The sequence below is a fragment of the Saccostrea echinata genome, unplaced genomic scaffold (genome assembly GCF_033153115.1).
Source record: "Saccostrea echinata isolate AGI-Se365-2 ecotype Australia unplaced genomic scaffold, CSIRO_AGI_Sech_v1 ptg000018l, whole genome shotgun sequence".
In the NCBI taxonomy this organism is placed as follows: domain Eukaryota; kingdom Metazoa; phylum Mollusca; class Bivalvia; order Ostreida; family Ostreidae; genus Saccostrea; species Saccostrea echinata.
This window is the reverse complement of record NW_026889767.1, coordinates 1,440,054-1,454,748: the sequence shown is the minus strand read 5'-3', so window position 1 is coordinate 1,454,748 and position 14,695 is coordinate 1,440,054. Positions and strand designations below refer to the sequence as shown.

The 14,695-nt window shown below is 33.5% G+C and overlaps 1 protein-coding gene across 1 annotated transcript; it reads left to right on the top strand.

Annotated features, from left to right (window-relative positions):
- Positions 1-231: 231 nt before the first annotated feature.
- Positions 232-14,296, top strand: LOC133189426 (uncharacterized). Its single transcript, XM_061324798.1, has 3 exons — positions 232-1,165; positions 13,159-13,264; positions 13,987-14,296. The coding sequence occupies exons 1-3, from the start codon at positions 232-234 to the stop codon at positions 14,294-14,296; spliced, it is 1,350 nt and encodes a 449-aa protein (XP_061180782.1).
- Positions 14,297-14,695: the final 399 nt, after the last annotated feature.

Sequence of the window (14,695 nt, the reverse complement as noted above, 5' to 3'; positions counted from 1 at the left end):
CTTAGAAATACATGAAAATATGCAGTGTTCTACCGCAGACATTTACTGTAAATGTTTTTTGCGGTAAAAGTTTAATCTCAACACTTTAAAACAAAGAAATTAATTTGCTAACTTTCAGATGTTAAATTACAAAATAATTGCTCGGTATACTGTGTATCGTTAGTTAGAAAATAAGGATTAAAAAATGAATTTCAAGATGAAGGTGTAGAATTTATTTCTTATTGCAGGAAAATGACACCTTTATCTATTCTGTCTGAGTCCATGTTTAAGGGCCTGTGTAATATTATTGGCAGTGATACGGAGGTACGAACAAGGCGAATTGCTATGGATATAGAAGAAATAACAATTCCTGGGTGCATAAGAAACCCTTCCTTTGGCGAAGAGTCTTTCTACTGGTCTTTAAATGGAAGCAGGAGAGATGGTTTTCGTCTGCCAGGATCTGACATTGATATCATGTTTTGGCATGAATTTGTAGTAGTGCTTCCAGAAAACGGATCGATAGAGCACTATCTTCCTGCTCAAAATTTGCCAGAAAAACTCTTCTTGAAATGTGTACCAAGTCAGCCAGGATTTGTTTATTTGAAAACAGCATATAGTTCTTTTTATAAAGACTTTATAATAGACTGTGACATGCTATCTCTATTTGTGAATATGATAAATAAACTTGGCATCTTACCCCAAGGCACGTCTTCTGACGGAAATAATATCTATGTCCACCATTCAGCACTTTTCCAAGGGATAAATGAGCATGTAGCAAGAATATTCATGCGTTATCATGGACCATGCATGACGTTTTCTCACGTTGGAACAGAAATATATTTCGCATCCTCTTTGAGGGGCAATTTTTGGCCTCCAACAGCCACAGAATGGATCACTAGATCTACTATTTGGCCTCAGGAGGACACCATTCAAATAATTGTCAATGAAGGTTGCCATTTTGTAGCAATAGGAAGCAAACAATCCGCAAATGCCAGTCGCGAGTGGAGAATATCATTTTCAAAGGCAGAAAATATCTTGGTAAAATCTTTCAACCATTGTCAATTTCTGACATACGGCTTATTAAAGATGTTTTTCAAGGAGGTTGTAACTGAAGATGGTGAACCCTCTATCTGCTCGTATTTTGTCAAAACTGTGGTTTTATGGCAAATACAAGAAAACCCTATAGGTTGGTCACCGGAAAACCTTCTTTCATGTGTTTGGATGTGTTATAAGAAAATTTTACATTGGGTATACAAAGGTAATATCCCAAATTTTTTCATACCGGATAACAACATGTTGAAAGGGAAGTTCAACGAATGTTCCCGATGCAGACTTTTTAACAGATTGTATGTTCTCTATGAACATGGAATAACCTGCATCTTTCTTTCTAACTCAATTAGAAACGCTTTAAAACAGGACAAACTCATTAATTGCAGTACAAATCTAGAAGTTGTGGAAAATATGGAGATCCACAATGATTTGCATTTCTTTTCGGGCATTGATTATTTTCCATTATTTTCGTACATATCTGGTTTTGCAGACGTTATAAATTATGATAACGCACTTTGGTATATATCCAATTACGTATCATGTTCATTCCTTACGAGTGAATCATTTGTAGTAGCAAACAAATCTCTGACAATGTATTTGCATGCTCAGATCTTTAGGAATATTATAAAGGTCGAAGGTCAAACCAACAGAAATTTGTATTTCAAACACAAACTTGCCCATAATTGGTTACAAATCTCAGCACTAACTGGAGATTTGAGCACGTCTCTTTACAAAGCAATGTACAGTGGCGCCTCGTTTATCCGGACGCCTCTGTCCCCAACGAAATCGTCCGGATAAATGAATCGTCCGGATAATTGAATCACATATCAAAAAGCACTCTCTATATAAGCATGTACATGTATATATGCACATTCTTGTTTCAAATGTGACAGCAAAGAAAAAAAAACTTTTAAATTATATTTCGGTTAATTGTTTTAAAAGCAGTAATTGATTAATGAAAAAATATAGTAAAATGTAATTTACACAATTAAAAAAAAAAATGGATGGCAAATTTTATGCCGAAACCTCCTTTTTTAATTCACCTTCTCTTTGACATGTGACTTCATGGGTTGAGCAAATTTTGATCTACTGTTGTTTTATTTTGCCATATATTATAATTATTGAAACTTATATGATATGACAGAACTGTTCAGCACCATCATTGAAAATGTTCAAATATAAACTAACCCGGTATATTCCCCGTATATTCATTACACAGGGTTACTGTAAAATTAACTGAACACTGCAAACTAATAAAAAAAAAGTATTAAAAACATTCGTAAACACAAGCCATCTTCATGATTATCAATATTATTTTTTTCTACAGACGCTAAGTTTGAATTTCGATCATTAAAAAATACCTTGAAAAACGTAATCAACATCTGTACGTAACGCCAGTTTTATATGTAATGGACGTTTGTAAACGGTAGCACATTAGATAGGTTCTTCTATTATGTTCCTTTGTATACTGTCTTGTGGGAAAAAAGCGTTTCAAATACATTTACGTTTTTTAGAAATGGAACATCGTATTTTAAACTAACGTAATCGACATGATAAAGAGCATTACGAAATCGCTCGGTATTTATTGCTCATTTTATTTACAACTCTTCAAAATTCTCCTGAATTTAGCGATGTATATACGGTTAGCAATATGATTTTGAACGGATTATTATTTAATTAATGCACAGTGTCAGCTAAATTCTTTGAGCTTCATAATAAAGATAAACGTGTGATTGAATTGGGGTAAACACACGCTAATTATAGACGCTATTGTTTGTAGGTCACAGGTAACCGCCTTCAAACTGACTGCATGGCCAATGTTTTTACAACAATTAACACGAATGCAAGATAAGTGTGAAAAGTCGTTTTTGAAAAATTACCGTCCGGATAAACGAGTCATTTTTCAATGAACTATTATGTTTTGTAGTAGAAATTGACCGTCCGGATACGGAACGCGAATTTCCGGATTAATGAGACAAAATAACGTGGAAAAAATCGGTTCCCAAAAAATATCGTCCGGATGGTGAAGCGTCCGGATAAATGGCGTCCGGATAAACGCGGCGCCACTGTATATGTATATGAGCAAATCATATGAAGATGCTATTGCATTACTTCGCAAGTGTAAAAGTGTGCTGAAGAAACCGTATGTGATTTACAATGGACAAGTTAACGGCTCCGTCTATTTGGAACAATTCAGTGGGAAAACATTGCAGTATAAATGTAGGAAGGCGGTAATTATGGATGTATTAATATCATGTGATGCTCTACGAAAATACCTTGCCTTTGACATACCTGCATTGCCAGGAATAGGGAGCCCAATTTTACGAATCCCTCCTCTTGTTTTTCTGTATACGCTAAACCTGAGATGCTATGATAAGCTTAACAATGATGACAGAAGATAGAGAGCACTTTATAAACTCTATTTCCTTGTTCACTTTGACAATGGTAGGTACGTCCCAAAACATCTCCGAGACATTTCTTGGGGTTTACTTGGGATCTGTCAAGAAAAATGTGGTGATTATCATGGATCGCGAAATTCTTACGCGAAGGCTCTTAAAAGTGAGGATACTAACAGTATACAGAATGCAATGGCCCACAGATTACAGAACATTGCAGATTTTGAAAACCGTATATAAAAACAGATAAAAGTATAACCCCCTTTGTTTTTTTTTTTTTTTTTTGTAACTTTAACTGTTTCTATTCACAATTTTAGCTTACCTTTGCAATACCATATTTTTCTTGTATACATTTCAATACTTTTGATTTATAAAGCTTTTTGTTGTTAAGTAATTACCATCTGTTTTGTAAGCATGTACAATATTTAAATGACGCTCAATTTTTTTATGAATTGATAAAATATAGAAAAAAATATAGTAAAATTTGTATCTACCATATCATTTGAAATATAAATTGATGTTTAAAAAGACAATTTCGTAATATCTTAACAAACAAGATATGTTTGTAATTTGTAAACCACTGATGCTCCCATATAGCAGCCATGAGAGAGAGAGAGAGAGAGAGAGAGAGAGAGAGAGAGAGAGAGAGAGAGAGAGAGAGGAAAACCGATTAAAGCAGGAAGGATTAAAGAAGCCGGGTTTCTAAAACTGGGAGATTTGCTATATTTGGATAAGCATTCCTATTGATTTGAATGTAAATTTCCTTGATAATTTCAATTCAGTTTTGAGTAGTATTTCTCTTCAAAAACAGTGTTAAATTTCCTGCTGACATCTTTACAAAACTTGTAAATCTATCGAACTATGTAATAAGTCTATTTTCAATAGGATGACTGCACTTAAGGACATGAGAAAATTGCGACAAAATAAACCTTCAAAACAAACATTTTTTCTTTTAATTGCAGGAATGATGAAGATCTAATCTACATCTTTACGTAATTACATTAAATAAAAGTATGTCTTTACAAAGTACGAAGTTATTTTCAAAGGCGGGGGTCATCAAAATTTCTTACATCTCTGTACGATAATGAGGACGCCCACTCTATCATTGACTTTATATATAGTCAGTACATTTTGTCTATTGTTCTCCGCTTAACAATCGTTGATAGTTGCATTAATAATGTTGTGTAAAAAAGAGATTTATAGACAAGCATGCACTCATGTTTTAAAAGAGAAAAAAGAATCATTGGCTGTGGCATGTTGAATATTGTAATTCACCACGTGATTTCTTAGCCCGGGTAACTCTGTGAATACTCAATGGTCACGTGACTTGTAAGCTAAAGTAGCATGTTTTATGCTAACTAGAACACGTTGAATTGTTAGACATCATATTCCTTAATATTATACTTTCATGTAAATTAGTTGAATCTGATTCGTCGACAAACATTTGTTAAACAAGATGTCTTTGTGAAACCTGCGAAACACTGATGCCTCCCTATGGCAACTTATAGCAAAAGTTAAACTTTCTCCAATGCAACTCAAATATGTTGATACCCAAAGTAAGATCTTATCTCGAGGAATAAACCTGCAAAATATGAAAGGCCTAGCAGCAACCATTGAATAGATATAGAAAAGGTTGATTTGTTTTCAAACGTTATGGAAAGGTTAAAGTTTTCCAAAAGTATGCCAAATTCCAAGGTCAAAGGGTCAAAGCTGTTGGTATCCAAAGAAAGGTCTTTTCACAAGCATTACATATGTGAAATACGAAAGCCCTAGCACCAACAGTTCAAAAGTTATCGCAAAGGTTAAAGTTTTCCAAAAGTAGGTCAAACTCGAAGGTCAAGGTCAAAGGGTCAATGTTTTTGGTATCCAAAGGAAGGTCTTGTCACAAGGATTTTAAATGTGAAGTATGAAAGCTCTAGCTCCAAACGTTCAAAAGTTATGGCCAAGGTTAAAGTTTGGTAAAATTTTGCAAAACTGGGTCAAACTCCAAGGCCAAAACGTCATATATGGTGGTACAGTGGCTGCAACGTTATTGTTGACAACTTACACGAACGATTACATTTCATGAACGATTCCGCACGACTAACGCACGATTAAACCTGTTACACGAGCGATCCTTCACGTCCACGATTCTACACGTTACACGATCTTTCACGATTGCTAACGGAAACGCACGATTTTTCACGCAAAATGGTTAAAAATCTCTAGGAGTTATTATATTTTCAAAATCAAATTCCAAATAATTATTGATACTATTCATCGACTTTGGAATACTGAAAAAAAATATTTTGAAATGGATATTTTTGAAACTAAATAAGACTTATTAGCTATAATAAATTTTAGATTACAAATATATATCTACGTAATTTTCCAACGTAGGAAAATTGATTTTGTTCTTTTCGATTGCTTTGTAAAGATTTAATTTATGATCCATTGCTGCATGTTCTATCAGATGATATAGGTACGTGGGCCGTGAGTTTTGATTCTTTTGCACTTTATGATATGCAGTGAGGGGGGATGAAATTAAAAAAGGGCATTAAAATGAATTATAACTATATCCATCTTACCATTTGTTTATTTCTAGAATTAACAAATATTTCACAAATCATTTCAGTCGCCAGCGTCGCGCAGTGGTTAGAGCGTTCGCTCTAGAGTCGCGGAGTAAAGAGTTGATCCTTACGTCACGGGTTCGAATCCCACTGTGGGAGGTGGAGACCGGTCCATCGGATGAGACCGTATAAACCGAGGTCCCGTGTCGCAGTAGGTGCTGGCACGAAAATGATCCCTCACTGCTCAATGGCCGGAGTGCCGAGTATAGGACAAAATTTGCAGCTCTCAACCGACAAGTGGTGGCGTCTTCATATGAGTGAAAAATTCTCGAGAGGGACAATAAACAAAAAATAAACAAACAAACAAATCATTCATATGCAGAAATTATATAAAAAAAAATAATAAAGGATTAATTGATTGATTATATGTTGTTTAACGTCCCTCTCGAGAATTTTTCACTCATATGGAGACGCCACCACTTGCCGGTGGAGAGCTGCAAATTTTGTCCTATGCTCGGCACTAACAGATATTGAGCAGTGAGGGATCATTTTCGTGCCAGCACCTACTCCGACACGGGACCTCGGTTTATACGGTCTCATCCGAAGGACCGGTCTCCACGTCCCAAAGTGGGATTCGAACCCGCGACATAAAGATCAACTCCCTACTTCGCGAGTCTAGAGCAGACGCTCTAACCACTGTGCCACGCGGGCTACTAAAAATAAAGGAAGTTTCAGAGATAAACACGGATAAAAGTAACACCGACAATCATGCCGTGTACATTTACAGACTAAATATTTATGTAAATAAAGCATGAGGAATTATTTATTTTATTGTAAAAATATACAGATTTGATATTAAAAAAAATATCTTGACAACAGTTAGCAGTAAACATAATTTACATCAGAGAAACAATTGTTAAACATCTTAAATACAGTTTACCATTGTAGGTTACGCTATTTAATTGAAGAGAATACAATATTTTACGACTTACTATATTGCTTATTTACTAGCGATGTTAGTTCGTTCAATTATGTAAATCGCGCTTTATTTATTTTATTTGGATTTAAAAAAAACAAATCAAAACAGACCAGCTAAATTCTTGTTTAAAACATAACCGATAAAAACTTACAAAACGAAATTTGCACTTTTCTGAATGCACGATCGCGCACAATTAGAACCGCAAATGATTGAGCCTGATACACGCACGATCTCTCACGTTACACGAACGAACGCGCACGTTACGAGAACGATTCTACACGATTAGTTTGTCAACAATAACGTTGCAGCCACTGTACCCAAGGAAAGGTCTTGTCATAATGAACACTCATGTCAAATATTAAAGACTTACCCTTGACAGCGCAATAGTTATGGGCTTGGTTAAAGTTGACAACAGACAGACAGATAAACAGACAGAGAGGACAAAAACAATATAACCCCGGGATCTTTTGATCCACGGGCATAAAAACACTATTACCCGCTGAATGATGAAGCCACACCACGCATAGCAAGTCAACATTGTTTGACAACGGGTGATATTCCCAAAAAAATAGTGACTGCACAGATTTATGCGCGCATGGTTCACTGTTATATGCATTTGTATAAAACATTCAGTATAATATAGAAAATATTGCATGTAGTTGAGTGTAACATTGAAAATTTTCACCCCAAGAAAACAATTTGTCAACCGAGGCTGCGCCGAGGTTGACAACGGTTTTCTTGGGGTGAAAATTTTCAATGTAACACTCAACTACATGCAATATTTATATTAATATTGGCGTGATCATATTGTTAATTTATTTCGTCTCGAAACCTTTGTAAATAGTACTTGTGATATATAGAATAACGGGGAAGATAGGAAAAGTAATCTCGTATTTTTATACATACTATTGCTATTTATCTAGTCTTATTTTAGAGCATTTTTACATAATTACTTCTCTCAGGGGTGTTCAATACTTTCAAAAGATTATATGGTGATTGTGTGGAAAATTGGGAATTGAGAAGAATGGTTTCAGAGGCATGGAAATCTTATACATTCAAATTTGCAAGGGCATACCATCATTAAAATTCAATTTTTTTAAACCTGATTTTTTTGAAAGTATACAAAATCATATAGAAGATTTGCAGTGTAGTAATATTATCTGGTGTGGAGATTTCAATTTGGTTTTGAATCCCGAGTTAGATTATTATAACTATAAAAAAGTAAATAATCCAAATGCAAGGAGCAAACTCTTAGAAATAATAGAGATTAATGGCTATGTAGATCCTTTTAGACAACTTCATGGGTCACTTCGTAGATATTCATGGAGGAAAAAGTCTCCATTAAAACAAAGTAGGTTAGATTTTTTCCTACTGTCAGAGCCACTTTTATCAGGAATAGATACATGTACAATGGAGCCAAGTTACAGATCAGATCATTCTATCATTTCTCTCTCGTTAGTATTTAATGACTTTAAGAGAGGTCGCGGCTTGTGGAAATTCAATAACTCATTACTTTATGATGAAAAGTACTTGAACTGTATTAAGGATGTTATCTTACAGGTTAAAAGACAATATGCAATTCCAGTTTACAATTATGACAACATGCACACAGTGCCAGATGAAAATATATTCTTCACAATAAATGATCAATTATTTTTGGAAACCTTACTGTTAGAAATAAGGGGTAAAACTATCTCTTATTCATCATATGTCAAAAAGAAGAGAGAAAATGAGGAAAATTCTTTGATCAATGACATTAAAAATATGGAAGAAAATATTTCTAAAAGTAACTTAGAAGAACTATACAATAAAAAACAAGAATTAGAAAAAATTAGAAAGCACGAGTTACAAGGTAATTACATAAGAAGTAGAGCAAGATGGATTGAGGAAGGGGAAAAGCCCACAAACTATTTTTGTAAACTGGAGTCAAGGAATTTTACAAGTAAAATCATATCAAGATTAGAAATAAATAATGGTGAGGTTATTCATGATCAGTCACAGATTTTGAAAGAAATCAAATCTTTCTATGAAAATTTATATACAATTAAAGAGGGGAATACAGACTTAAATTTAGATAATGAGTTGATACATACTGATGTTCCCAAACTTTCTTGTGAAGAATCAAACCATTTAGAGGGTGAAATAACCTTGTTAGAAGCCTCAAATACTCTTTATAATATGAAGGCTAATAAATCTCCAGGATCCGATGGTTTCTCTACAGAGTTTTTTAAAATGTTTTGGAAATATATTGGGTCCTTTGTCGTAAGATCTATTAACTATGGTTACAGGAATGATATCATGTCTATTACACAAAGACATGGAGTTATAACATTATTACCTAAAGGTGACAAGCCAAGACATTTTCTTAAAAACTGGCGTCCTATTACACTGCTAAATACTGTATATAAAATAGCATCTGGCTCTATTCCAAACAGATTTAAAAAATATTTAGATAAAATAATCAACCCTGACCAAACTGGTTTTATCTCCAACAGATATATTGGAGAAAACATAAGATTGATATATGATATAATGCACTTTACAGAAGAAGAAGATATTCCAGGACTTTTATTACTGATCGATTTTGAGAAAGCTTTTGACTCTCTTTCCTGGAACTTCATACAAAAAGCATTACATTTTTTCAATTTCGGCCCTTCCATCAGAAAATGGGTCACTCTTTTTTACACGGATATTAAAGCTACTGTTAATCAAGGTGGTAATTTTTCTGATGTAATTGATATTCAGAGGGGATGCAGACAAGGAGACCCTTTGTCTCCATATATTTTTTTGATCTGTTTTATAACCCTATGATCCATATTGGAGGTAAAACCTTCTATAGTAAAAAACTTTTTGACAATAATATTAGATATATTAATGACATTATTGGAGTAGATGGCTTTTTTTTATAGCTATGAATGCTTTTGCAATACTTATCCAGATATAAAGATTATTTTTTTAGAATATTCTAGCTTGATCCATGCAGTTAAAGCTTGGATAAAGAGGAGCAATTTCGATAAAAATTTACAAAAATCAGAAAATCCTCTTATTATGTCTAACTTTTATCTTGTATCAAAATGCAAAAAATCAAAAAACTTCTATGAAATTCTCAATAAAAATTCTTCTATAACAGCTGGTTACAAAAAATGAATTGAATTATTTGATTTGGATAGCAAGGAATGCAAAATAATTCATAAATTACCATTTCAAGTCACAAAAAACTGTAAACTCCAGTGGTTTCAGTACAGAATTTTAAATAAAATATTGGCAACAAATTCTTTTTTTATTCAAAATTAAGAAGGTTGTTTCAAAGCAATGTACTTTTTGTCAAAAAGAAGAAGAGACAATTGAACATATCTTATGGGAATGTGATCTTGTACAATCACTCCTTGAAAACTTTGAATATTATCTCCAGCAGAAAAACCTCCATTTGTCCATAACAAAAAAATCATTTATTTTAGGTATTGGAGGAAAAAATATTGAAATAGCTAATATCTTAATCTTATGGTTGAAATATTATATTTATACTTCTAGATGCACTGAAAAACCTCTAAATGTGCACTCTGCGATATCACACTTGAGTTATTTTTACCAAACACAAAAATATATATCATATAAAAATGGTGAAAAAGAGAAATTTGACGATCAGTGGAACAAATCGGATCAGAGCAATCACAGACCTCTAAAAATTTCTTAAGTGGGATCAGTTGACATGTATGAGTATGCATTCCGTGTCGAAAGGTCACACTCGATGTGTGCTCCTTGTCATGATGTGTAAATAATGGCCAAACAATTATTTTGAAAAAAAGTCAGTCAGTATTCAACTTAATGATGGATTTTATTTGCTGACAAGGTCATTGTATAGACCATAAAACTTGCGAAATAATGATTTTAACGAGACTGTTGATATTCTTGTTTCATCAACTTGTTTGTCAAAAGTTTGCCTCTTTTTAGAAATTGTTCGTATGTAGAGCATACTCTTGCATATCGAATCAACTGGGAGACAGACTCCATTTGCAGGTAATAGGGGTAAATTGATACATAAGGGAAGTTGACAATAGAAAAGTTAAAGTCATTACGTTTATCATAAAGTTTTGTTTGGTTACCTTTAACGTATTTTTCTTGTAAAATATCCAAATATGAAACAGATGCGTCAGACACTGTTATCTTTCATTTCAAGTTCACTGAGTTGGCATTTTATTTCATAACTTGTTCATGTTTACAGGAATGTTCAGACTTCAAACAAGTACTTAATATGATTTAAAAAAATGTTTTGCAACTTCATTATCACAGACTATGAGGTAGCTAAACTAAGTTGATTGAGTGGATCAATCCATTTTCCTGAGTCCTAAATGTTGACAAGAATGTTCAAACATTTTATATTTTTACAAAAAATAAAGAATCTAAATGAATTGTTAAAACTTCATACAAGTACTGATATTTAGGTACCGGTACATTATCAGAGGTTATGGCGGAGTTAAACTTAGTTATGTGACCATATGTCTTTTTGTCCCCCACTTTCACTGAAAGTGGGGGATATTAATTTGGGTCTGCCTGTCCGCCCGTGCGTCCGTCTGTATTTCTGTCTGTCTGTAACACTTTCTTTTCCGCGCGATATCTCGAAACCTCTTTGAGCTTTCGGAAAGAAATTTTGCATAGCAACTCCCTATGGCATAAAGAAGAACCCTATTGATTTTGAAGTCAAAAGGTCAAAGTTCAAGGTTGTATACGTAAATTCATACATTCCGTCTGCTTGTAAAGCTTTCGTTTCCAGGCGATATCTCAAGAAGCGTTTGACCTTTTGTAATGAAATCTTATTTCATAACTCCCTATGGCCCTTCTCGCCCCTTTTTTTTTAAATTTATTGTATTAAAAGTCGCTTGGCACTATTTTTAGCACAGGGCCATGTCGAGAGTTATTACGTATAATACAGGTTGTCGGCGGATTTTATATTCTAATTACATCTATTAGAACTGTTTAGAAAAGGTTAAATTGGACACCATGTATTGTGTCAAATTTTGAAAATATCGAACGTGAATATAAACAATATATGTGACCTAATGTTTGCATTTAATTTGCTGTACTATCAAGTGCTTCCGTAGTTTAGGAGGTATGACTCTCGCTTAGCAAGCGAGAGGTCCCGGGTTCAAATCCCGTACGATCCTTTTTTTTTTTTTTTTTTTTTTTGATTTATATAATGATAGTATTCAGCAAGTGAAATGAAAAAGTTACGACGTCTGGCTTGTACAAAATCATAAAATCATTTTCACAGTTAGATAAATATTCTATATAAAAAGAATCTTCTATACACATATTAAAGAATCAGCAATCAAATCTTTATATCCATATTGGCATTTTTATTTCTTTGAATATACCTGTATACATTTAATGATACTACAAATCCAGGGGGGGGGGGTCCGACCCACCCCCCACCCCCGAACTGCGCATGCTCTTCTGTTTTTCCGTAAGCGTGGGACACAAATTCAAATTCTCTGAATTAGCTTCTTCCTATTTAATTCTAACATTTTACTGCTTTATGTAATAATGAACATATATATTTGCTTCTCCTCAAAAGTAAATTGTTGATGGATTTCTCAAATTCACTTTAAAAAGACTTAATAGATCCTCAATATTTCTTCAATGTGAAAATTTGAAAAATGTACCCCCCCCCCAAAAAAAAAAAAAAAAATCGTTGTGTCCTTATTTAGAATACATACTAAATTTCTGAATTATGATTCTTAATTATGAATACCGTATAACCGGTATTTTGTACAATTGCCAAATGTTGTCAAATACCAGAAATCCGCAAAATATCTTCCTCAAATTCATAGATATTTTATAAACGCATCATTATTTATTTCCAACCTCTGTGAAATGTGCATGTGTCAAATAATTTTTTTCTGAGTAAACCGGCAAATTTTTACTTTTTATTGTTTATAAGATATAGATCTGCAGCTCACTTGTCTGATAACATAACGATAGACGACCAGAGAGCTACATTGTCATCCATTAAAATGTGTATATTCTGCCTAAAAAAGTGAGCTGTTTCTCGGTTTATTTTAATTGCCATCTCAAAATTGGACTAACCGTGTGTCTTAAATATTAACTATTTCCACAACATTTGCCATAACTGTTGTTAATTCATGTAGCCCTTTTGGGCGTGAAATTGAGACCATGTCAAATCAAATTTTCCCTGCCATTTTGTAAGACAAGACAAATCGACCAAAGGCGCTTCGTGGAAATGTCAACAGCAAGAATAGTTGCTACTGGCTTAAAGAATATCTTTCAGCAAATGGAACTTTCGTGCAGTTGAGGTAAGAACTGGAAGAAATAATTCAAGAACCGACAGCATTTTTTGTGCGCAATAAATACACAGTAAATCAACCTATAGTGAATACGCTTATAATGAATTGACACTTACAACGAAGTGAATTCAACTCCACAAGGCTTTAAAATACATTGTGAACTTAATGGATATAATGAATTACGTTTATAACGAAGCGAATTCGTCCGTCCCGGGAACTTCGTAACATGTACATGCATTAGCGTATTTTAATGTATACAGTTTTTTTTTTACATGGATTGCACCAAAGCTCTCCTGTCTGTCAATATATTTTTTAATCAGATATACAGTTCTGCAGTAACTATTTATACAATGCATGCTTACCAGGGTATGATATAAATGTTATTTAAAACAATTAACAAAAATATATAAATACAGGCGAAAAGCAGAGTTTTTTATCAGTTCGGATCAATATATTCACCCTGAACATTGTCATGTCAGCTGTCTTAGAAATACATTAAAATATGCAGTGTTCTACCACAGTCATTTACTGTAAACTTTTTTTTTTTTTTTTTTTTTTTTTTTTTCGGTAAAGTTAAATCTAAGCAATTGAAAACAAAGAAATTAATTTGCTAACTTTAAGATGTTAAATTACAAAATAATTGCTCGGTATACTGTTTATCGTTAGTTAGAAAATATGGATTAAAAAAATGAATAATCCAGATGAAGGTGTAGGATTTATTCTAATTGCAGGAAAATGGCATCATTATCCATTCTTTCTGGATCCGTGTTAAAGGGCCTGTGTAATATTATTGGCAATGACAGGGAGGTACGAACAAGACGAATTGCCATGGATATTGAAGAAATAACAACAGTTCCTGGGTGTGTAAGAGACCCTTTCTTTGGCGAAACGTCTTTTCACTGGTCTTTAAATGGGAGCAGGAAAGATGGTTTTCGTTTGCCAGGATCTGAAATTGATGTTATGTTTCGGAATGATAATATGGTAGTGCTTCCAGAAAATGGGCCAAGGGAGCATTATCTTCCTGCTCAAACAATTGCTTGACAATAAAAGTATACCTGAAATGTGTAACGTGTCATCCAGGATTTGTTTATTTGAAATTAGTGTATAGTTCTGTTGATAATTATATAACTGACTTCGACAACATATCTCCACGAGTTTAGATTTTTATGAAAACATATGGCATTTTATTTCCATCCATATCCATTGAAGGAAATGTTATTTGGATGTCCTCAACTTTGTGGTTTACGAAAGTTTACAATACATGATGACAAATTTATTGCATTTGCATTTGCATGGACCCTGTCTTATTCTTTCTTTCGTTGAACAGAACTTGACATCGCATCTTCTTTAAAAGGCAATTTTTGAGAGTTTTTGAGAATATCATTTTCAAAAGCAGAAAATATCTTGATAAAATCTTTTAACCATTGTCAATTTCTAACA

Excerpts from the sequence above, each read along its gene's own strand:
- LOC133189426 (XM_061324798.1), top strand. The coding sequence starts at position 232 with ATGACACCTTTATCTATTCTGTCTGAGTCCATGTTTAAGGGCCTGTGT. Across the intron at positions 1,166-13,158 it reads AATACAAGAAAACCCTATAG|ACAAGACAAATCGACCAAAG; the intron begins GTTGGTCACCGG and ends CCATTTTGTAAG. Across the intron at positions 13,265-13,986 it reads GGAACTTTCGTGCAGTTGAG|GAAAATGGCATCATTATCCA; the intron begins GTAAGAACTGGA and ends TTCTAATTGCAG.